General features: G+C 37.5%; 1 protein-coding gene across 3 annotated transcripts in view; it reads right to left on the bottom strand.

Moving 5' to 3' along the window:
- The window catches only part of LOC139734034 (uncharacterized), a 95,871-nt gene that overhangs the window by 13,686 nt on the left and 58,236 nt on the right, over nucleotides 1-23,949 (bottom strand). For all 3 annotated transcript variants that reach the window (XM_071644841.1, XM_071644843.1, XM_071644842.1), the window contains 12 exons: nucleotides 22,306-22,412; nucleotides 21,439-21,627; nucleotides 19,645-19,751; nucleotides 18,495-18,605; nucleotides 16,553-16,654; nucleotides 14,637-14,793; nucleotides 12,091-12,209; nucleotides 6,895-7,049; nucleotides 6,096-6,267; nucleotides 3,129-3,313; nucleotides 1,530-1,656; nucleotides 723-944 (listed from right to left, as the gene is read on the bottom strand). In XM_071644841.1, the coding sequence (XP_071500942.1) occupies nucleotides 723-944; nucleotides 1,530-1,656; nucleotides 3,129-3,313; nucleotides 6,096-6,267; nucleotides 6,895-7,049; nucleotides 12,091-12,209; nucleotides 14,637-14,793; nucleotides 16,553-16,654; nucleotides 18,495-18,605; nucleotides 19,645-19,751; nucleotides 21,439-21,627; nucleotides 22,306-22,412 (1,753 nt within the window). The remainder of the gene's footprint in view (nucleotides 1-722; nucleotides 945-1,529; nucleotides 1,657-3,128; nucleotides 3,314-6,095; nucleotides 6,268-6,894; nucleotides 7,050-12,090; nucleotides 12,210-14,636; nucleotides 14,794-16,552; nucleotides 16,655-18,494; nucleotides 18,606-19,644; nucleotides 19,752-21,438; nucleotides 21,628-22,305; nucleotides 22,413-23,949) is intronic.

Genomic DNA, 23,949 nt, shown 5'->3' with positions numbered 1-23,949 from the left:
TACATGTTGTAAATGTATGACTATAGCTAGGCGATGTGGGAGTGTCTTCTTTGGTTGACATCCTCTTTTTTATAACGACACTCTATTTTGTCTTTATATGAGGTTTATCTCATTTTCGGAATCACAAACCTTATTTCATTTTCGGATTAACGAAACTTGTTTCATTTTCGGATAAACGAGCCTTCGAATTACGAATCTTATTTCATTTTCGTATTAACGAATCTTCGGAATAACGAACCTTAGTTCATTTTCGGGTAAACGAATCTTCAGAATAACAAAACCTATGTCGTTTTCTGATTAGCGAACCCTATTTCTTTTTCTGATAAAAAAAAAATCGAAATGATTAAAAACCTAATTTCGTTTTCGGAATAACGAACCTTATTTTATCTTCGGATTTATGATTTAGCAACCTTCGGAATAACATACCTTAGTTCATTTTCGGATCAATGAACCTTCGGAATAACGAGCTGTAACCCCTTAAGTTTTAGGAGATGCGGTAGTTGCCGGTGCAGCGGAGCAATGATTGAGCAACTTGGTCTTTAGGACGCACATGGTTGGGACTTTGTTTCAGCGAATACTCAATATTCATTCCGTGTAGCCACCAGTATCAGAATTAAAGTCCAGAACAGAAACATTTCATTTTCTTCCGACATGAAAATGGCATACCACAAAGATAGCATATACGTATCCACAACGTTCATAGATTATGGCTGCATACATACCTCTCTGATGAATGGTGTCCTGTCATGGTCAGTGGTAAACTCGGCATTCTTGGCAAGGGCAATCGCCTGTTGAAGGCCCGTGAATGTGGTATGGTTCGGGATATTACAGCTGGCACCGTTCTTTAGCAGGACGTCCACCATGTCGAGATGAAGGCTTAAAAGGGCCGTCATAAGCGGCGTATTTCCGGCTAATTTATTACACAGGTTAATCTCGCTGCCGTCCTTTGTGCAGTGTCAGTTTTTCGTAGACAGCAAAAAAAAAAAACAACAACAACAACTTTGCAATCAATAACGCACGGCTACACTCAAAAATGCATAATTGTTGTTTGTATGTGTTATTACAGAATAAAATATTAGCAACCTACAAATTAACAGGCTCTACAAAATAGGCTGTAGGCCTATGCCTCACGTTAAAATCTCTGATATATTTGGTTCACAATGTATTGTGCCTCGGGCATATAGTTCACATCTACAGAAAGATATGACTATGAAGAAAGGGTGATAGTATGGAAGACTTTCATGACTTTTAAAGGTTACAAGTGGATATCTCTCATTATTCATAAGGGTGTCTCAAATATGTACTAAACATTGAGTTTTCATCAATTGATCAATTGGTTTGTTGGACATATAATGCACGTGAACAATCACCTAAAGAACATAATGGTGTTTTGGAATATAGCAAGTAGTCCTATATACAGGAAGGGAGAACTGAGATGTGTGTATTCTCCGAAAAAAACGTTTTATATAACTTTAATCAAAAAGGCCGATACATAATGCGTGCTGCGCGGACCAGTATACCGTGGTTACCTGTTCAACGAGGTATTTTGCCACGGAGACCGAGTTGTATCGGGCAGCGATGTGTAGTGCTGTCTCTTCATGGGTAGTCCTGGTCTTGGAAAGACATGGTACTCTTTCAAGAACCTTTCGCATGAGACTAATGAAAGAACAATGAAAAAAAAATTAAAGTACACTGTTCGATCTGAAGATTATCCTTACATCCAGACAATTTTCATAATATCAGATCATGTAGTATATAAATCGACAGTTCCATGTATAAATTTGTTGTAGTATATAAATCGACAGTTCCATGTATAAATTTGTGAAATTCTTGAGGACCTTGAGCAGAGAAACCAAGGTACTATGAGAAATCTTAATCAAATTACATTGAGCAGTGCTGATGACATAGGGGTCTCACATATTTCAGAAATGTAGCAGTGTCATTCCATTACAATACCGCTTGCTTAACAAGTTCACCTGTGTAAAATCTATGCATGCCTTCTTATTTTGTTCTGCTTCCTTGAGAACCAAGTAATGCATTCTTGTGATGAGGCTGACATGTCATCATCCTTGTTCATTGCAGTTTGTCATAAATTTTGAAAACATCCTTATTCCTCATCCCAATCACTATAAATTCTGAAAGTCTGTACTCAGTGTAACTATAATTTAAAGTTGTTCAAAAGTCCAAAAATCATCCGGAGGTCCCCTTCAATGTTTGAAGCGTTCAATCTGTAAACTGTAATGACACGATTTGCATATTCGACTGTGACCGATATCTCTGGTCCTGGAAAACATGTAAAACTTATGGGATTCTCTTACTTTCTTAGCTATTCTGTCGCATAGTTAAGCTACTGTTCTTCGTCTTGCTATCATATTGAAGAAAGCTGATAGGATATGGAGTGTCTTTCCACTTTATATATTGGGTAAATTACAGTATCACTGCGTACAGCCAATGCTGCAGACTGCCTATGTGTAATTGGTTGTGAAAATGACCAGTACTTTGACTTCAACCGTTGAAATGTGCATTGCGGATAGAAAAGCAAAATTGATTTGTTGTGGGTTTTTTTTTTAAATGTTGTGTTTTTCCAGTTCTCCTATTGTCAACGGATGAAATAATGTATCGTTTTAAGTTTGTGAATTGTAGGCGCCGATACAGTAGGGCATTATGACAGGGCAACTACACTGATCTTTACTGAAGTATAGCCAACCATGTCATGGAGATGCAACTGTATTTGGATCGTATCGGGAAATATAGCAAACTGCTCCACTATTCACAAAAAGCTGTCACCCGTTGCAGAAATCTAGTTTATTTTTCCTGTCTCTCGGTCGGAGGGAAGTTGCCATCATAGTATTACCTTTACTAACCCGTGATATCATTTGCGCATCGATCTTTACTATATCATATTTCAGCCAAAACTTTATACAGCCAGTATTGTGTGTATTTCCTGACCTGAATAGAAGTCAAAATTTGTTTACGGTCTCTTCGTGACCCACATATCCAACACTGTGATCTTATATGATATATTGCAGATAGGCTCCATGACCAGACCCACCTCCATAGAGACAAACACACACACACACACACACACACACACACACACACACACAAACAAAATGTAAAACACTTACTAGAGGTTGTTGCTTTTTGCTGCAAGGTGAACGGCTGTTTCTGCCCCTTGTCTTTCGCTACATACAGCCTTGAAATCTGTATCCTTGCGCGCTGTCAGCAGGTCGACAACAGTGCGACTCTCATTGCGTGTTGCAGCGGCGAAATGTAGAGCCGTCCAGTTCTCTTCTGCCGATGGGAGTCCAAACTGCAAGACAGCAAGATGGTTGACAGACTGAGATTATTCAGGAAGACGTTAGATCCAACGTCTCTCCAGCTGATCACACACACACACACACACACACACACACACACCACATACACATATAATTTATGATTGTGGTGCCTAGTACGTGATACAACATATAAAAGCATAAGTGTACGAATAAAGTAGAAGTAGATTGCATACAATGACGTAGCTTGCCAACCGCACTATTCATTTTCTCGCTATCGGCCTCTGGCCTTGTTCACGACTGTAAATGAGATATCATATGACCAGAAACATAAAAAAGTCACATTATGGATACTGCAGATAAAACATAAGTGCACCCTTATGATTATAACCGGATATATACGGGAAAATGAAATATACATTTATTTTCATTCCGTATTTTTTATATTCTGTTACATTCATAAAATGAATATCGGTACCCACTTACTAGTAATTATGTATTGTGTTCGCTACTTATAATGTAATTCGTTGTGAATTCTATTTTTTTTAACGTTTTTCTTTCTCATGATATCACATTTACAGTTGTGAAAAAGGACAAAAATCGAAAGCTCGGAAATATAATATAGTGCGGTTGACAAGCTACGTCACTTGATGCAATCTACCTCATTCGTGAAATTATAACATTTAGGCAGATAGAGATTGAAAGAGATTTTTGAGTATGATGATAATGTTGCTTTAATAATCGACGCAAGTACCCTGTGGCATTTCGTGGGGGTTTTTTGAGCTCTGCAACGGACATGGGAATTTGGCCGTTTTACTGACTGCTGAAGCTTGAAGTTTATGTACAACGACTCATTCTTGAATCATACCAAAGGGTACAAAGATTATTCACTCACTTGATGCAAGCCATTCGCAAGACTGGGACTCAATGAGGTATCAATTTTACAGCAAAGCGTGAAGTAATCAGATGTAGAAAGGTAAATGTCTTCCGACACATGATAACACGACATACAACCGAACGCCCGAAGACTGCCGGCGTAATTGATTTCGTGGTGGAAAATACTTTAGGTATGTTTGGCAAAGGTGAAACATGGCCGAAGATAAACTATCCATTAGCACCATCTTGCATAGTCCTAGAACAAGTATAGGCACAGGTGATCACGTATTGATCTACTGTATACCACGAAAGAACTTCATAATATACAGTGTACAATCTAGATGCGAAGGGGTAATACCATTCATTTGAAATAATTCAGGCAACACTTGTACTGCATCTTCTTCAAAATCTCTGCAGATCATCACTCGCTTTTTGACCAACTTGGTTCGAACTACCCCTTTGGGAAGTTTTGACTGACACAAAATAATTTGGTATAGACTCTTTAGAGTCGTTTCTCGTTTCTTTCAAAATGGCTTTAAATCCGAACTTGTAAGCCACGCTGATCACGTTTGGTACGATGGACAATGTTGACCTGACCGAACTGATGCTGTTGGACGTACGAGTAACTGTCAAAAACAAGACTGCTAACGTAGAAGAAAGGATCTATGAAGGAAAGTCCATTGCCAATGATAGATTAACATCCTGTCAATGTGACCGTTACCAGTAGGTATCAGCGTTCCCGAAGATGCTGACCAGAATGTGTCCATCAATGAGGATAAGTCGCAATAAATCACTTCACACATGGCGTCTCCACGGTACTGCGTATGGTCCGTTTCTGTCTTCCGTGTACACGTCCGCACAACGAGGAGTTCATCAGTGATGACAATGATCTCTGATCGCAGATCAGATTTCTGAGAGTATCCCAAAGGTCAAGAGATGGGTAGAACATCAGAAGGTGAACGAGCGACTTTTTTTTTTCTGAACTGAAACTATCAACCAAAGTGCATGCTCCTGCTTTCAAAGGGAAGTATGACAGGAAGTCATGGACGTCATCCATCAAAACTGCAATCTTGGAAGTTCTCCATGACGTGAACAAAAACCTAACACCGCAAAGTATGTGTACATAGTTATTCGCCCCTCAACCTAACCGGCAACCGGAAGGTCCCTGCCGTTCCGCCAAGGCGCAAAACAGATGGTACATTCTTCAATTTACATACATCTGGTTTCAGCAATCACCTCCTTGATATTAAACATTCCAGCACGCTCCGAGAATCCTAGCTTTTAGAATGGTCATCCTAACGAAAGCCTCAGCAAAGATTTCTCTCTTTCACAGGAAACCTCACTGCGCTTGCAGTACATGCTCGGGCCGAGATGGGCGTTTGAGATGCTTTTTTCCAGACCATCCAGTCTGACAGCCAGCATCAACATACATGCAAGATATGTGCTACACCTCAACGCAACACCTATAGGGTCCCATTTCATTAAAACAAAGTTGGTATGATGGCAATTCTTGCTGGAATAGCAACTATCATAGTAACAACAAGAATCCAGCTTCATGATTTGTTGTTGCTAAGGGAAGTTGCTATTTTAGGAAGAGTTGCTATCCTAACATCTTTTTTGAAATAAGACCCAGGTGTTGCGCCGCTCGTCAAACAACAGTATTCTTCGCAGTCCACACATGATGTATACCTTTGGAACTCGGTCTTTCTTCCTCGATGGGCCAACTCTCCTCGATCTGATGCCATTAAGCATGAACAAAGCTATCGTAAGTGGTGAAGAACAGTAAAAGCCGTTCCCTCTGTGTATTTCTATTGTAAAAAGCGATGATTATCATGTGCATGCATCACAGCGATATCATTGCTTGGCATCTCAGATTCTATGAGTGGTATGTTATAGTGAAGGTTTAGGAAAAATGATCTACAGTTGAGGATGGCGGCGTACCCTCATGGAAGATACTCTGCAATTGACATCGGCGTCGTGTTGAAGGAGGTAATGCACACACTGAAAATGGCCCCGCTCCACCGCCATGTGCAGGCTTGTTTTGCCTTCTCCGTCGGTTATATCTATGTCTGCTCCATGACTTGCGAGAAGATTAACTACAGCGGGTTTATTCCTGTAGTAGACGAGAAGAGAAAAGAAAGAAAGTCTGAAAGCAAAGGCATCACGGTTGCATTTTCTCGTTGCTTTCATTACTTTTCTTTTTTTCCGAATCAGATGATTGCAAACACTGCAAGAGATTTAGGAAGTATAATAGTGACATGACATCTATAATTATACCGTGGCTTACAATTCGGTTGTGATAGGGTGGAGCAGACAAAGTTCTATTTTTTATTTTTATTTTTTTTTTAGCGGTAGCCCTCAATTCCGGTCGAAGCTAAACCTACAAAAATCGTTGGCAGAATATGCAACAACTGCATCTTATGACGAACCTTGTTGTGAAACACAATCAGTTTTCTTCTCTTTGGCGTAAAATCTCTTTTAAACAGTTTAATCCTGATTGCGCAGAAACGGCTGAAATGCGCCTGTTGCGATATCATGGTTTACAGAGAATCATTAAGCAATGGCTTTAAAAAAAAGATTAATGACTTCATGAGAACGAATATCCTCCTATTCATGACATTATGGAAAAGTCGTGAATTTTAGTTCTAGGATTTGTCTCCACAATGTGTCCGTTTAGGTCTTTGCAAATTGAGTATTGTTAGAGTTATAAGAGAGGAATTCAAACTGCTCTGTGACATACAAACAGACTGCTCTCATGAGTGGAGTAGGTAATGAGCCACCCAGGCCTTCGATGAATGCTCCACGGTCAACGAGCAACTTCATCACATCCATGGCGCGATCATAGGGTGTAAGACACGAGACCAGAGTCATGCCAGGTAGAATCTCATACTCAACCTGTCGGGTAAGATGCGAACAGAAGCATCGTCATCTTCTCGGAGAGAGGTGGTAGGCGGTGAGATATAATGATGAAATGAGCGCCAATTAAAATTAGCGATGATATCACCTCACAATATCCCATTTTGCGCACAATATGAATCATGTTTTCTTCTTTTTTTCATTAGCAAAGGCACACGCTTTTCCATATACATACACATATACGTATATATATATACATATACATATACATATATGTATATATATATATATATATATATATATATATATATAATATATATATATATATATATACTGTATATATAATTGAGACAATAATGACGACAGAAGATGTTGCAGGATGCCGGCTGGTGGAAGATTTCGACCTTCGGTCTTCTTCAGCTTTACTGTCTGTTTATACGAAATGAAATAGATGTTTTGAGCATGACAGATGATAGTATGGAGTAATGAAAATAATACATTGAATACAATTTCAGCATGAGTTAACAGCTTCACAGCATTCTTAGCAACGTATTTAGCCATTGCAAAACGTTCAACAATGTATAACCGTAAGTAGATTTATATTAATGGGTATATGTTACATACAGGCGTATCATACAATAAAAAATTCTACTGCTTTGCGTGTATGATTTCACCTAATATCAAGTTCAAGTTCTAGATTTTGATAAAAAAATGCAGATACTTTACTTTGGGAACGTGAGCTTTATGCCAAAAGGCCCTTAACACCATAGACTTTGTTCACTATCAAAGCCCTTTTGGCATATGGCCGACGATTGTCTGAAAATCAACAGTTTCTATCCGGTTTCCACAAGGAGAAAAAAGTAGTATCTATATACTGAAATAATAGTGGTAAGTTTTGTTCTTTGTATAAATTAACCAAGCAACTATGCTTTTGTTGCTCGCAATCGGGTGGAGCAAAGCTCAGGCATCCGAAAGCCCGGCCGTCCAGCCGTCGTCCGTCCGTTGTCCTTCTGTTGTCTGTCCATCCGTTTTTCGTCGGTCCGCTTCCAAAAACTTGAATAGCTTCGCAACCATAATCTTGTAATAGTTATAAAACTTGGGTAGTAGAAGCCTTATATGGACATGAAGTACACTTTGGGGTTAGAGATCACGTAAGCAGGTCAAAGTTCAAATGAGGTCAAATGTTAACATCTTCCTGGAAGTTTCTATTAGGTTTGATATCAATGCCTCTTTGTAATCGAACTAAAATGATTGAACTGGAAGGACATCAATATCATTTGAAGTTCAATGTTCATGTAAGTAGGTCAAAGGTCAACTGAGATCGACAATTGAAATTAACTAGCAAAGTTTCTTTCTGGGTTCACAACTTTGCAACCGTAAGACCATTTGTAAATAAAGTTATCGTAGGAGAGATGCTTATATCGAACCCGATGTTATCTCAGGGTCAAAGGTCACATAAGTATGCCAAAGTTCATATGAGTCTAATGTTACTGAGAATGACAACAAACGTTCAGGTAAAGAAACATTATAAATATGCAATGAAATGTGTTACTTAAAGTATGGTGAACAAGACATTAAAATCAAGAAAATCATACAAAAGAAGGTGTCAAAGCAGAGGGAAATTAATGTCTCCTAAAACAGATATTTAATATGACATATTAAAAGATATTCGCACCACTGGGAAATCGCGAGTTAAAACTGATTGATTTACTTCACCGATTTTCGCTCTGGAACAGCCGTCTTTTTCGAGCCCTGAAATATGACGTCAAGAAATGAACAAAACCCTTTACGAGTGCGCAGCGGGACATCGAGGCCGCCATTCACAAAGCACGTATTTCTTGGTGAGCGGATGCAATATCTGGCCTGTCTTTAGTCGCATCTGCTTTCTCACGCGGCTGAAACATTAAAACGTCTAATTTTCAACTTATATTGTACGGAAAGACTTTGAGTTTGACATCGAGAGTGAATTGAATAATGGCAGTGACAATGACACTGATAGTGACAGTGGCAAAGTCTGGGTGGTAGAAGAAGCGAGGGAGAGGCAACGGAGCCCACTGTGTTGTTGTATTTTGTTATGGTGCGCCAAAAGTAACCGTGTCTGGTTCTGTTACAACATCACTTCCCCGCTAATAAATTTTGATAAAAAAGCCCGAAGGCTTCATATAATGATGCTGATGCCCTTGATTTTGACATAAGAGTAACATTTTGCACTGATTTTGTACTGAATTCCTGATTTTCATATTGTTTTATAGCACCGAACATTATTTACTTTGGCGCACCATAGCAACAAACCAGACCGTGTTCGGCATAAGGGCTGCTCTTGTATTGTCCCACTGATGCTAAGTTTGACCTTTTTTTTTCATGGGCCTAGCTAGCTAGCTAGCGGCATGATACACGTCGCGACGCGTCAGCATCCTACTATATACTAGACTAAGTAGACTAGTAAAATCTAGTAGTACTGTAGGCCCTACTGGTAACGTTAGAGATTCTACTAGGGTCTAATGCTTCTAAAAATGTCTAACGGTTACTTCTACTAGTAGCTACCTGTCCCTAGAATGCATCAGAGATCAAGTTGTGTTCAGGATTTCTGTGTACAAACGAAAACAAAACAAAACCACAGACGATTTAGCATGCCATCACTTTACCGGCAACGTAGATCTACCAGTGAACTGGTGAGTATGCCTACTAGTACAGTTTCGTATGCTTGATTAAATTACTCGAAATTGCTAACCTCACTTGTCAAGCAGGCCTACAACTTTTTGCGGCATTGTCCTGCCTTCTAATATGTTAGCGTTCTATTGTTACTTCATTTCTATAGCGGATAGGGCCTATATTCATTGTATTTAGCATTTACCGTACTCTGCCTGTAACGTTAGGCCTAGTATAAGAGTTAAACCTACTAGTAGAAGGGCAACCAACAGTAATTTCTTTACCGGCGGCGGTCGCCGCCCTGCTTGATTTCACTCCAGCTAAACAGCGACCGTCAGTAGCATGCACACGTACACAAATCTAGATGTAAGAATTCATAATATAAGTATGTGATTACGAGTACGTACTAACGTTAGACTCTACGTAGGTCAGAGTTCTGGTTCCAAGTTAGAGTGCCTAGGCCTACTACGAGCCGTCTGAGAGTCGAGACTGAGGCGCAACAGCGCAAGTAGAATTGTGAAAAGGTTGTCATCATCTGTATACTAAATGGTAATTCTAAAGAAGATGGATTCAATAAGTGAAATTATAACTCACTTGTGCCTGATTGTATGAACAAGACACCTCGCTGCACTCAGGTCATCATGCGGAATTCACGCTTTGATCCACGGCGCCGCGTAGCGCTAGCACAGCGCATCAGCGCAGGGCTGATTCGTTCATTTCGTGACGTCATTATTTTGGTCACCAAAATTCGCCGTCAGATCGGGTTCAGGTGGTCTAAAAAGGGTCTTAAAACACCATCTCTCCATCGTTCTAGAGACGTTTTCACCTTCTGAAAATTAATTATTCATGTTCCTAGAGACGTAAGCTGTACAAAAATATTTAAATCTATTTTAATATTTAAATTTTATGAATACCGTCCTGTTTTTCTCGTTCACCATACTTTAAAAAATATGAAATTTGACACTTACGATGTGCTTTTGTACTGTAAGTCATTCATGCATTTGTCTTGTTGTTGTTGCATATGCAACTTTCTTTGCTTTGCAAACCAAGCATACCTACTGATACGCGTCCATCATTGTGATGCCATAACAACTGCCCTATTAATCACGTCCTTTATTATATATATATATATATATATATATATATATATATATAATATATAAATGTTTTGATATAGAAATGCTCTTACTTACCAAATTTCAGCAAAGTCCTTGCCATTCCAACCAACAAGAGAAAATGTGATTTTGGATGACCAAGATTTTGATGGCAAACAAAGTTTTAACATGAAAGACACATTCTCAGATGCTTTTATTTTGCTCTAACTTCATTTCATTATTAATATGCCTAATATATTAGTTTCTAAAATGTTAAGTGTTTACATCATTCCCATTACCTTAAACAACTATGACTTCGATTGCGTCTGAATGGGGGAATCTTAAAGTTGTGTCACACTTTTCCGGGCAAGCCTTGTGTGCAATTTGCAAAGACCAATTTTTACTACCCGGAAGTCCACGCATGAAGATGGCCCGCACACGACAGTAACTAGTACGTATCTCACCCGTAGCTACCAGGAGTTGTTCACGCAAGTCCCATTCATCCGCAGCCAAGTTTAGGACCTGTCACACTTATCTGGGCAAGGTAGGCGGGCTTATTGCTCATGGAAATTCTCCAGCATGAAGGACAAGGCGAACAAGGGTTTGGGCAAGTTTCGCATGCGTCTTACCTGCTGGACCCGTGCTACTTACGTTCTACTTTTGTGTGACCTGCGTGTCAGGCGCGTGGGTGGCGAGTGAGGACTAACAACTCGCTGAAGGAATGGCAGAAGTCCCACAGAATGTCATTATCTTGACGCATACGGGGACTGCGAATTTCCTGCGTTGCAGCAGCTGCGAAGTACATATAGGTGGGAGTGCCTGCGAGGTGATTCCGCTATTAAAGAGCCTCCTACTGGCGTTCTGCGTGCAACTCTGCGGGTAATGCCCGTTACTCTACCGGAAAAAGTTTTGGTCGTGCTGCTGGTAAAGTGGACTTACGTGAGCACCTCTGGGCAACTACGGGCGAGATACGTGCTAGGTACTGTCAGGTTCGGACCAACTGCTGGGAGGTCCGTGTAGCAAAAAATTTTCCCTGCAAGTCAACCCGCAAAGCTTCCCAAGAAGCGGTGTGACATGGACTCTGGACTTGAGCATGCTCAAAACTCGTTCCGGGTGAGTTGCGGGGGCATATTGTTCACTCATGCGTTCATAAGGCAAGTTTAAAACGGTTTTTAAGTTACGCTGTCCATAAAATAGATTACGGACGGAAAGGCGGACGGTCGGATGGACAAGTCGCAAATAGATGCCTCCCGCCGGCGAATCAACTGAAAAAAGAAAATCCCAAAAAACTTATTGTTATTCAGTTGTAGATTTGGCCGAATCAGAGCAGGACTTACCACTTCAGGTTCGTTGTCCACGAAAATCCTGACAGTATCTGTAAGTCCTTCTTTGGAGGCCATCAAAATGTGAATCAGCGGACTGTAACCTTTCGAGTATGCAAGCCTCTCTACAGCAGCTAGGATCACAATATCGCAATATAACATGTTATTGTTTGAAAAGTGTAGAAAAAAAGAAACGACTAGTTTTTCAGCGTCTGTGAAGCTATTTCTTTTTTAAAGGGATAGTACAGTTTTGGTTGAGATTGGGCTTCAGGGTTCCAGCGGGTTTCTTGTGTGTGTGTGTGTGTGTGTGTGTGTGTTTTCCTTCGATGATGATTTCTTGAGATAATGGGAAACCTCTTATGAACTATGAAAAGGCATTGTTGATGTTTATTCTGTGAAAATTGCTTTTGAAATGGCTGACCCTTGCAATTCTTAAAATGTGATCCTTTTGCACTCTCATAGATACCGAAACCACCGAGAATTCGGCTTGACATAGAACCAATAGCGTTCACAATGTGTGAAATGTGAGGCAGAAGGTGTAATTGTTATTGTCCGTTATCATTGTGAATAATGTGAATGTCATTATTTTCATTGTTATTTTTTGTCCCATATGTTCTTAATTATTGTGTAATTTGTATTGTTTGTAATCAAGAAAATCAATAAAACATACAAATAAAAAAAAAACATCATTGTGAATGCTACTGGTTCTGTGCAATATGTTCAAATTTTGAAAATTGCAAGGGTTTACAAAAATGGTCCTAAAATCATAACACATTAACCAAAATCAAAGAACTTGGTGTCATTCTATTAAAAAAAAAATGGCCTTCCCAACAGTGTGCAAAATGATGACAGATTTGCAACAATATGGCTGGAATTAAAGATCTTTGGTGTTCCGTTCTTTCTGGGCCACCCTGTATAGAGCACTACTATGACATCATGATGGTTATTGTAGCCTATCTATTCATGAATGAAACAAAACTGTGAAAGAATAAAGGCTTTGAACGGATTGTTCGATCTTCCTGACGCTTCACCAATGTGTCCTGCTGATAATTTTGCATTCACATGTTTCCATATCTTACTCCTATTCAGAGAGTCATTGTACTCCATGTCCGTTAAATTGATTGCTCGACTTCCCTCAAATTTCACGGATGTGTTCTGCGGGGTATTTCCGTAGTATTTCTCCATCAGACTGACAATAAATCATGTATCTGAGGTGCACCATTGAAGACATTGTACCGTAAAGCTCCCTCTTAAAATGTAGCATTTCGGCAAACTTCCATCCTTTTCTCTCTTTTTTTATCGATTTTGCTTATTTCATTCATTAAAAAAAAAGAATCATTTACCAAAGAATTCGACCCGTAAACAAAAAATAACTATAACAACAAACGACAAAAGACATGCACACCCATACACAACGCCATTTTTTTTTAAAACAAATGTCAAGCCTTTTATATAGTTCAGGAATCGACACCTAATTCTTTTCTCTGGTGGCTCGAAAAAGAAATGCATCGGCCCGGAATAAAAGGAAACAATGATCTATTTTAAACATTTGATGCCGATCGGGCAACAAAAAATTTGGTGACCCTCCATCAATTTATTGGTGACCCCGAACCAACAGGCCACCGCTAATATCTAACCTATACATACAGTGTGACCCCCAAAAATACAGTCGACTTTCTACATTGGTAACTTTCAAAATTATTGAACAATCTAAATGCTTTTTCAGGGTATTAAACTCTAACTTGTTACCTATACATCTTGGAGAAAACCTAATTCTATATGCTTCACAGTGGTTACAGAGAAATGTAAATCTTCGTAATGGATATCATTGGTCAAATCCTACCACGTTTAGTACTATTGGATGCTCTTGGCATCCATATGAATGAAAAAGTTTTGGTCACAATTGCCAGAGAAACTAAGTAATGAATTCAAATTCGGTGCATAACAAGATATCAACATGTAAAAATATAAATATGTAGATATTATTGTTAATGACCAGCTTTATGAAAAAAGAGCGAAAAAGAAGAAGAAAACAAGCCAGAAGGCCAAAACGAGGGAAGAGCTTAATCAAGTCTCTAATGAGTTAAAAACGTATCTTTTTTCTTTGAAAATTATTCATTTTCACATCTTACCAACGTTGGAAAGATCCGAGATATGCTTCCATCTTGATGTAATTCATTATTCATGTTGTATTTGAAAATGGAAACGAACGAGCAGTGATGTTTCAAAAGAGATATTTTTGTGCGACAACATAATGAATAACTTCGCATTTGTAGGGTGCAAGCACAATGGACAATGTGTCTCCTTAAGAAACTTCGGCGGAAGGGACTTTTGAAATGCTTTACAAAATATCCACATTTCTCTATGACCTCTGAGGCAAATTGAATGGGATTTCCTGCTAAATGTGGATAATAAGTTATAGTTTCATACCCTTTAAATTCAATTTGATTAATTTAATTATTTCAAATTTATCGTTGCAGAAAGTCAGATTGTATGGGGGGGGGGGGGGCATAGGGTATGTATTTCATTAATACAACCAGCGAACTTTTTACAAGTCTTACCAGCACTGAGGTGCGAAGAGTCATATTCTGGAACAGGTTCAGGGGAAAAAGGAATCAAACACACAGCTTTGAAGAAGCATCTTCGCTTGTCATCAAATCTGACTTGAACATCACCATCCGTCATGATCTTCATCACCCTCCCTTCTTTCCCGAGAAACTGGTCCGTGCAACAGAATAATAAAAGGCAAGCAAAATAAAAAAGAAAAGCACTTTCGTTTTACAATGACGTCAGTTCAGTCGTCACTCTACTATGAAATTGTTTATACTCTGAATTATGTTTCATAGCATCCTTGGTTATTATTGACGATACACTAACAGAAGATTTTGTTTTTCAATTCAATGCATTTCAATAGTGCTCTATTCATATCAAACAGGAAAGCAATAACAATAACAAAGTATATATTTGATAAGTCATATTTTTAACAATCTATAACAGCGGTGTCGATGGGGGGGGGGGGGGGGGGGGGGGAGCAGAGGGGCAATTCCCACCCTGAGTAAATCAGGGATTATATCATGGGCATAGGCAAATATACATTAGAATGTGCCAAAGTTCAAATGATAGCTACATATAGAAATATGCATACATATCGGCGAAATTATAAATTATGCTAAGGTCTGCTCTATTATGTCTCATAGATTTTGTTTGTGTGTGTGTGTGTGTGTGTGTGTGTGTGTGCAATCAATATCTTGGGATCTACTGAACGAAAAATTTTACGCATTACGAGTGGAATAAGAATGAACAGTATCATTCAATTTGAAGAAGTCGTGAAAAGAGATTGGGAGTAACATGTTCAAATATTTAAACATAAAAAGCAAACACTCAAATGTATTTGTATCAATAATATAATGAGCGTTTTTAACTGATAAAGGATCAGATTAGTGTGGGATACATTTTATTAACCAGTACAGATACGAATAGCTTTCTTTTGTAATGAATAATTAAGAGCTGAGTCTGGTCTTCACACTTGTAGCCTCAATAGGTTACAATATACAAATAATATTCTATAATAAGGGAATTGTAAAGCATAAAGAGTATGTTCAGGAAGATAACCTTTAGTCTTAAAAATACCTACATTTTTGGAAATACAGGTTGTAACATAACGTTTAGCACATATTTGATCATTCCAATTGGGTTTCATCGATGAGAATAACTTAAAATGTGATAGAACTTTTATGTTGAAGAGTTATTTTATCAATCTCTATATTGTATACAAAATCATTTGTGTATGTTTTTATGTGCTTAAAATAAACATAATTTGTTATCAATATTAGGCGATAATGTATTATCCTTAAACTAGCTTGAAACATTTGGTAACTTTTCTTGAACTGACCTAGTTGTAAGAAAAACAAATCTTTCATTTCAAAATCTTATATTTAGTGAATAAAGAATCTGAATGGGAACATGGAGGGATTCGACGTGATTCCCGTGATTGAAAAAAGGAATTCCTTTTTCTGACAGAAAAATGTCCAAACATCAAATGTTCACTCAAAGTACGCACTAGATTGTTAAATTTCAATTCTGAAAAATCTAAAGCTCTGCAATTTTGAATATTGCAGGTCGGAGATCTTTTGCTGAATTGCAGTTTGCCGAATTAACCAAATTCTAATCAAAATGCTTTTGAATAAACTCATGCTTCATCATTGTCTGAGATTTTAGTTTTTCTCACGTGCACTACACAACTCAGTAAACATTTTGTAAATCTGTTCTTAATTTTTGTGTCCTTCTTGCATACGCATAAGACTACACCGTAGACCAAATGTAATAATCACTTTTTAAACATGACATTGTCATGATTATCATTATCATACTGGATCGTAACATGTCATATTTTATATTATATATATATATATATTATAATCACGATTATCATTTCTAGTAGTAGCAGTAGTAGAAATAGATCAATCCAAGTCCTTACCTCTTTGATGTCATTCTTGTTGCTTCTACGACTCGGAAACCTCGTCGCCAAGCCTTCATCAAAGTTGATCATTACGGTCTGACCGGGGCAGAAAGTATCAATCTAGCAAAAGTAGATGGATTCAAGAAGAATACGAGTTCATAACAAAAAGGGCATTCTAAAATGTTTGTGTGTGTGTGTGTGTGTGTGTGTGTGTACACAATTATTAATGTGATCAACTTGGACCGATCTATTCTTCCAGACTTTAAATGGCCAAGGAAAGCAAAATCTCCGATCATGTCACAGATGTTTTGTTGGTGATCTAGGTAATTATCAATCAAATTTTCATAATGTTACGAATAGAATTTTTGTGGCAGGGTTTGGAATGGAAAAATATATTTTTTGGATTTGTTTTTAAGCTTGAAATGTTTTACTTTTCTAATAACAATATTTGATCAACTGCTCAAGCTTACTGCTTTCCCAGTTTATGATATAAAACGTTTTTCAATGATCTTAAAATGGCTCGCGAAGTTGCCCAATGCCATTTTTGGTAACCCGTCTGTAGTGGTCCCCATGTTTACGCTTGATTCCTTTGTTAAGTGAAAGGGATTTATTTTCAAGACAAAAGCTGAATTCAAATTCTAGAAAGGAGTTTGCTGAAAAGGAGCTGGAAGTAGGGGTGTTCAGATTTTTTTGATCATGTTTATATTTTTCTACCACTGCATTCTTTCTAGGTTATTTACAAACTAAATTACGCAGCATATTACTCTACTGCTTTTCATTTCCACATTTATATGCTCTGTTTTATTCTGGTTGTTAACCACAGTCTAAATCGCGCTTGGCTCGAAATTCTGAAAAAGAAAAATGTTGTTAGTTTTTGATATTAGATATACCATTTGTTGTATTTTGTATGGGTGAATATGCCGCATTAATGATACAAAAACAAAATGTGCACTTTAAACGTCACATTCAATTTTTAAAACACTGAAATCAACTTATGTATGATGCAAAACACAACACAAGTTTCCATATATATGTATGTAGTCTGAGGTAAGGCATTCAACACCCACACCCTAAGGAAATTACCAATATGCATGACAAAATGAATTTCAACATTTTGGCCATTTATCCTATCATTTCATTTCCCAATCCTACTCTAAAATATCATAAATTGGAATTTGAAGTATGAAAAACTTCTCACAAATCACTAACTGTAGATATAAAAAGAAAATCATTAATGGTAATATCTCGAACAAAATTCTATGGCGGAAACTTCTAAGCATTAACTAGCTGCTCAATTGAGATATATGTCTCGGTCGTCAACTTAATTTTCAAAAGACCAAAAAAAAAAAAACAACCTTGGATAGGGGTCGAACATGTCATCAGGAAGAGTATCATATAAACGAAGGATATATTTCTCAAAATTAATAGTTCTGAGATGTATGGAAAATATATGATCCGACAGATGATGGTGTTTAATTACGTTAGTTTTAAACTAACTACCCCGAACAAGAGAAACATGTAAGACCAAACAATTTCCTGCGAATGGGTAAGGATCCCATAATCCTCTTGATGATAATCAAACACCTAGGTATATATATAAAAACAGGGGCACTTTTCTTTCACAATGACATTTTTCCTCTGAAATTTTAGCCGTAATGATTTTACCCCTGATTTTTGCTTTGTTTTTGTTTTTTACCTCTTGCATATTTGGGCATTCTGTTATTTTAATCCTTGACGTTATGCCTCAGATAGTTTTATTGATAAGATTTTTATCCCAACTAATAGAGAAACATAATATATTCACACAATTTACTGCTAATGACTATAAGGATCTCATAATCATCCTGATGATTATCAAACATTTAGGTAAATGTACAAAGAAATACAATGACACACAAAGGGTTAAAGTTTGAGAGGTGTGCCCCTATTCAAAAGCACTTGGAATATCCACTGACTTTACCTGCATCAATGCGAATGGATTTATCCATACCGTCTGTTGAGAGCCTGTGAAGTTGACGGCGAGGTTGCCTTGCTCTGATCGCTGGGTAACCACGCCCTCCTTTCCCAGAATCTGTTCCGAGATCCAAATTATAATACCATGCAGCCTATATAGTTACATATCAAAAGCTCTCTATGTCTCTCTTCCCTCGTTATTAAAAAGAGAATCCCTGCAAGAGATTGGTAAGTTATTACGTTAACAAACATTATACAGCCGCACGTAATATTTATTTCCATGATCCCCTGATTAAGCAGATTTGCAGCGAGTTGAGAATATCTTGAAGCCTGTTGACTATGGATCTTTCTTAGAATCTTGTGGTCTGCCTTAAAAAAAAAAATGATGCCTTTTTGTTTACTTCATAAGGAATCGCGTAGTAAGGAAGAATACCTTGTGTACACATTCACATGTATATATTTTTTTGATATTTTTTTTTGGGGGGAGGGGTGGAAATACTGTAAATGACACACTTTGACTTTTTCTCCACATTACAATTTCTGTGGTTTTTCACTGTTATCACAAGTTATCTGATAATTTTACAAAAAGAAAATGTGAATTTAAACCCGAGTATCACAAGAGGTAAAAGCGTTGTCCAATTTGACTACGCACAGACAACTCATACTTTAGACGCCTATTATTGGCAAGCATGATTCTAGATAAATTATCAGCATGATCAGTGAAGGTTACATATTTTATACATGATAAATAAGATAAAGGAAGATAGAAGTTTTAAGATAATGAATATCCCAATATCATTTCATTTGTGCTATTTCTAATAATAAAAATTACAACTGGGGCAAGACAGTTATATACACATAATTACACCAAACTATTACAACATTGTATAATAAAGGAATGATAAAGGGAACTCAAATGAAGTACAATTATGTGGCTTTTATGACAATACGAATCAAAATTGTTGGAAATGGAGGAAGCTTCCAAAAGCGGAGCATGTATTTCGCAGACTTTTCATAAACAGTATCTATACTTAAAGAAATAACAAATTAGGCAAATTGCCTTAAAATGAAAAGACCAAAAGAAACACATACACACACAACACACAAACACACAAACAAACACGAGGCAGAAACATTGATACTCCATAAGAACATACCTCGGCACTCAACTCCGGCAAAGCACGGCGCTGTTGAAGTATTCTCGACTCGTCAAGATTTACAATCAAAACTACTTTGTCCCCGATCGCTGGCCGACCCGCATCCCCTAACATTTGTAAACAATACATATAATATATATTGTTATGATTACATATATCATGTATATATATATACATATATATATATATATATATATATATATATATATATATGTATATATATATATAATACATTATACATATATTATATTTTCCTCATTTGAGGTATTTCATTTTCCATAAAACTTCACATGCATATTCACAATAACATTATCCGCAAATATCCCAAATACACTAAAAATAATCATTTTGACAGAAAAAAAACACAAGCTACATCAATGAAACCAATCGAAAACTAACGTATTTTTCTTACTTCCATTTTCATCAAATCTTGCCTGGTTGCACTTCAAACTGATATAGAATCTCAATTCCGCTTTCTAATCTTTTACTTAAAACCTGTTAAGGACGAGACCCGGGTATATTCGAGCAAGCGTCTACGGGGAAACGCGTGTTGTAGCAAAATCAAACCTTCCTCATAGGGTTTAGTATACATTGAACAAACGTTTACTTCCTTCATTACGTTCTTTGACACAATTCCTGTAAATATATACATATATAGAAAAAAAAACCCAATTTCATCTCTCTGTTACCTATATGATATCGAAGCATAATAATTTTTTCACTAAAATCAATTACAAAATCTTAAAACAGTCAGAATTTAACATGAGAGAACTTTCCGATACAATTTGATTTTTTTTTCATCTCCAAAAAAATAACAGGTACATGTAGTTTCTTTACAATTACAAATAATATACAAGTTAGCATTCACAATTTCCAATTCATAAACAAATTATCTTTAGTGAGCAATATTCGATGAAAAAACTTAAAACCATATTGCTTTATTGCTTTACATTGTAATACTTTATACCAATTGAAATCACAAGGTAAATCTAAATAATCTTACCAGAAATATAAACACTTGTTGTTGTTGTTGTTGTTTTATTCAGAATTGATAGATGGTGGTGTTTAGCTGATGTTATCAACACTATTTTTTTCACTTGCTGACAACTCAATGGCATAAAATCCTTCTATTCGTAACAGTACTGAAATATGTACGTTGTTACCTAACTTATCCATGTGGTTATACATACGTATATGAATATAAATGTCTATGTGTATATATACTGTACATTTCAATACTTTGAATCAAAAGATATTGTCAAAATTCTCTGCAATGACCGCTCATGAGAAAGAATATCTTATATGGTCGTTCCTGACAAGTAATCGTTGTAAACAGGGTTGATGATTTAGCCATTGTATGGCAATGATACGTTGTACTTTGAATACCTCCTGATGTTAACATTAAGTTATAATTTGATATGAAATGCGAACTATAGATATGGTACAGGTATGTCCTGTATCTTCACTCAATCATCAGCATCACTTAACCCATTTAACTGCACAATCATACAAAGATACACGAAAAAAAATAACTAGGCATCGTACACAGCAGAAACACACGCATTAGACTCCTACCAAGGCAGCTGCTGAAACTTTGCATCCTGAAAATAATATGCGAATTACATAATACACGCTTGAACACAAATACATACATACACATAGGCGAGCGCGTGCACACACAGGCACACACACACACACACACACACACACGCACACACACACACACGCACACACACACACACACACACGCACACACACACACATACACATACACTGCGGTGTCAAAGATTTTACCCATATCAGGCAAGTGTGTTTCATAGATCTCTCCACCCTGGCCAGGAAAGGTGCACATAATGTCGACCTTGCCATTCCATCCGCAGTGCACCTGTGAAGTCACACCACAAAATTCGACGGTGGCTTTCCCACATTCTTGTCCCATCTCTGGAGCGCAGGATCTCGCAACAATTTTGCCCAACCAGCTGTCTGCAGATTGAATAAAACAATAAAAACTTGAATTGAGCAGAGATGACATACCCATTCGAAAATGTAAATTATAGATTGCTCTTTTTCTTCTAAGATTTACCGAAGGGAACAAAAATCTTCTTCGTAAATTCGGTTATCTAGTAGCATCTTAAATCGTGTCTGCATCATTATAAAGTATCTGTGGAACATTTGATAATATACAGCATGACAATATTGAAAGGTATTGCTGTATATTATATGGTTAGTTAGGTACAAGTCAGATATTTAAATAAATGTGCTCAATTGATAGCAGACAATATTATGTGATGCTTTCCTGTGGGCAGAACTTTCTTGGTTATGTTTTCCAGTCGGAGAACATTCTCGTGCATGTATAAACATAATAGTATGGCAAACAGCGAAGAAATATCGCGTAATAAATGACACGCACTGTGGGTTGGTACTGGGCGCATGAATCCACCGGCTGTCAAGTTTAAGGAGAGTCATACATAGGTACAAAGTGTAGGAGTGCTCAGTCTTTGAAATGCTAGTTCGACAAAATGTTCTGTGAATTCATATTCTTCCTGAAACAGAAACAAACTAACACCCATCTCTATCATGGCTCGGTAGATGATTGAAATGTTATTTCGTCATATTTATTTTTAATTGTGACGAGCGATGTGCGACTGATTTGCTGCTTACCCGATGCCACCCGCTGAATACACGGAGGGAATTTGACTACCTTCGCTCCGGGGAAAAAACCGTATATTGGTGAAAAGGATGACGTACATCTGGGAGGCACCTTCTCTCTAAAATGGTCGTTTATAATACAGAGTAAAAGGAGGGCGGATGAAAAAACAAAGCATGAAAATTTACTAACATGATAGCATAAGTATTCAGTGAAAGTAAAATCCCCGAGACCACTGTATACACATTGTACTTGTGTGTAACTGAGTCAATCCATTCAGTATTTTTTGTTTGCATGTAGCCTTTAAAATTGACAATTTTGTTTATGAAGCATGCCAAAATTCAGAATAAAAAAAGAAGTTTCACCTCCTTAGAATATTATAGGGATTAGTTCATCTTTCTTTAATTTGGAAACTTCACTCGGGGCTATCTCACTGTAGGAGACATTACCGAAACTGCTGCCACAAAAAAAGAAAAAAAAAAAGGCTTGCGCCCTCACCAAGAAGGTCACTCCAGGGCGACGTTTGAGTCGTCTCCTAAAAAGGTGACTGTGGGGGGCGCAAGGGACTTTTTGGTTCAAATTCTTCCAAAAGCACCAAATTTGGCACACATGTAGCCCAGACCATACTACAGTGTATTTCGTTTTTTGATGGGCGCCAAGAAGGGCGCCCTTTTGGGCGGCCATATTGGCAAAATCCAATATGGCTGCCATGTAGGTTTAAAGGTCACTTGCTACTGAAAACGTAAAAGAGTTACAATCATTTAAAGGACAAGTCCACCTTCATATACATAAGGATTGAGAGAATGCAGCAATATTAGTGGAACACATCAGTGAAAGTTTGAGGAAAATCGGACAATCCGTTCAAAAGTTACGACTATTTTAAGTATCTGCGCAGTCACTGCTGGAAGAGAAGACTACTACAGTGTATGATGTCACATGCGTACAAGTATATAAGGTGGATAAAAAGAGAATTTCACAAAACTTTACTTTTTGAATAAAGTGCACATTTTTTCGACTTGCTTCTGACGTATGTTAAGGGTAATATTACCCCCCCTGCCTTCTGAAAGAGAGAAGTCGAGTGTTCTATTGTTATGCGAGAAAAATGGAAATATGTTGGATTTTCTTTATACTTTCTTTATATTGTTGTACTCATGTGACATCACAAACTATAGTAGTCTTTTCATCCAGCCGTGACTGAGCAGAAACTTAAAAAATTCATAAATTTTTAACGGATTGTCCGATTTTGCTCAAACTCTCACTGATGTGTTCTACTAATATTGCTGCATTCACTCAACCCACATGTCTATGAAGGTGAACTTGTCCTTTAAAAAGTCAGGTTTAGAGGTTTTCTGGGTCAAGAAATTCGAATCTGAAGTTGTTTTTATGGTCTGCAGTCAACTTTTCCTTGTAAGGTCACCTAAAGGTCATTTAGGGGTCAAGTCAAAATATTCATAACAGGTATTTTAAAAATGGCTTGCCCATGGTCAATGTTCTAGGAATGCCAGCCTTGATAATAGAATTGCAGTTGTCTACAGCTGAAAAAAAAAAATGGCATATTTCTTGTGAAGGGCGCCCTCCGGGACGCCATATTTGCAAAATCCAATATGGCCGCCACCTACGTTTAAAGGCCAGTATAACAATTGAAACCCTTAAAAGTG

Source organism: Diadema antillarum, unplaced genomic scaffold (genome assembly GCF_040938485.1).
Source record: "Diadema antillarum isolate AM-2024a unplaced genomic scaffold, OU_Dant_1.0 seq00000507_RagTag, whole genome shotgun sequence".
NCBI lineage: Eukaryota > Metazoa > Echinodermata > Echinoidea > Diadematoida > Diadematidae > Diadema > Diadema antillarum.
The sequence above is the reverse complement of the archived record's forward strand: the minus strand, read 5'-3'. Positions and strand labels throughout refer to the sequence as shown.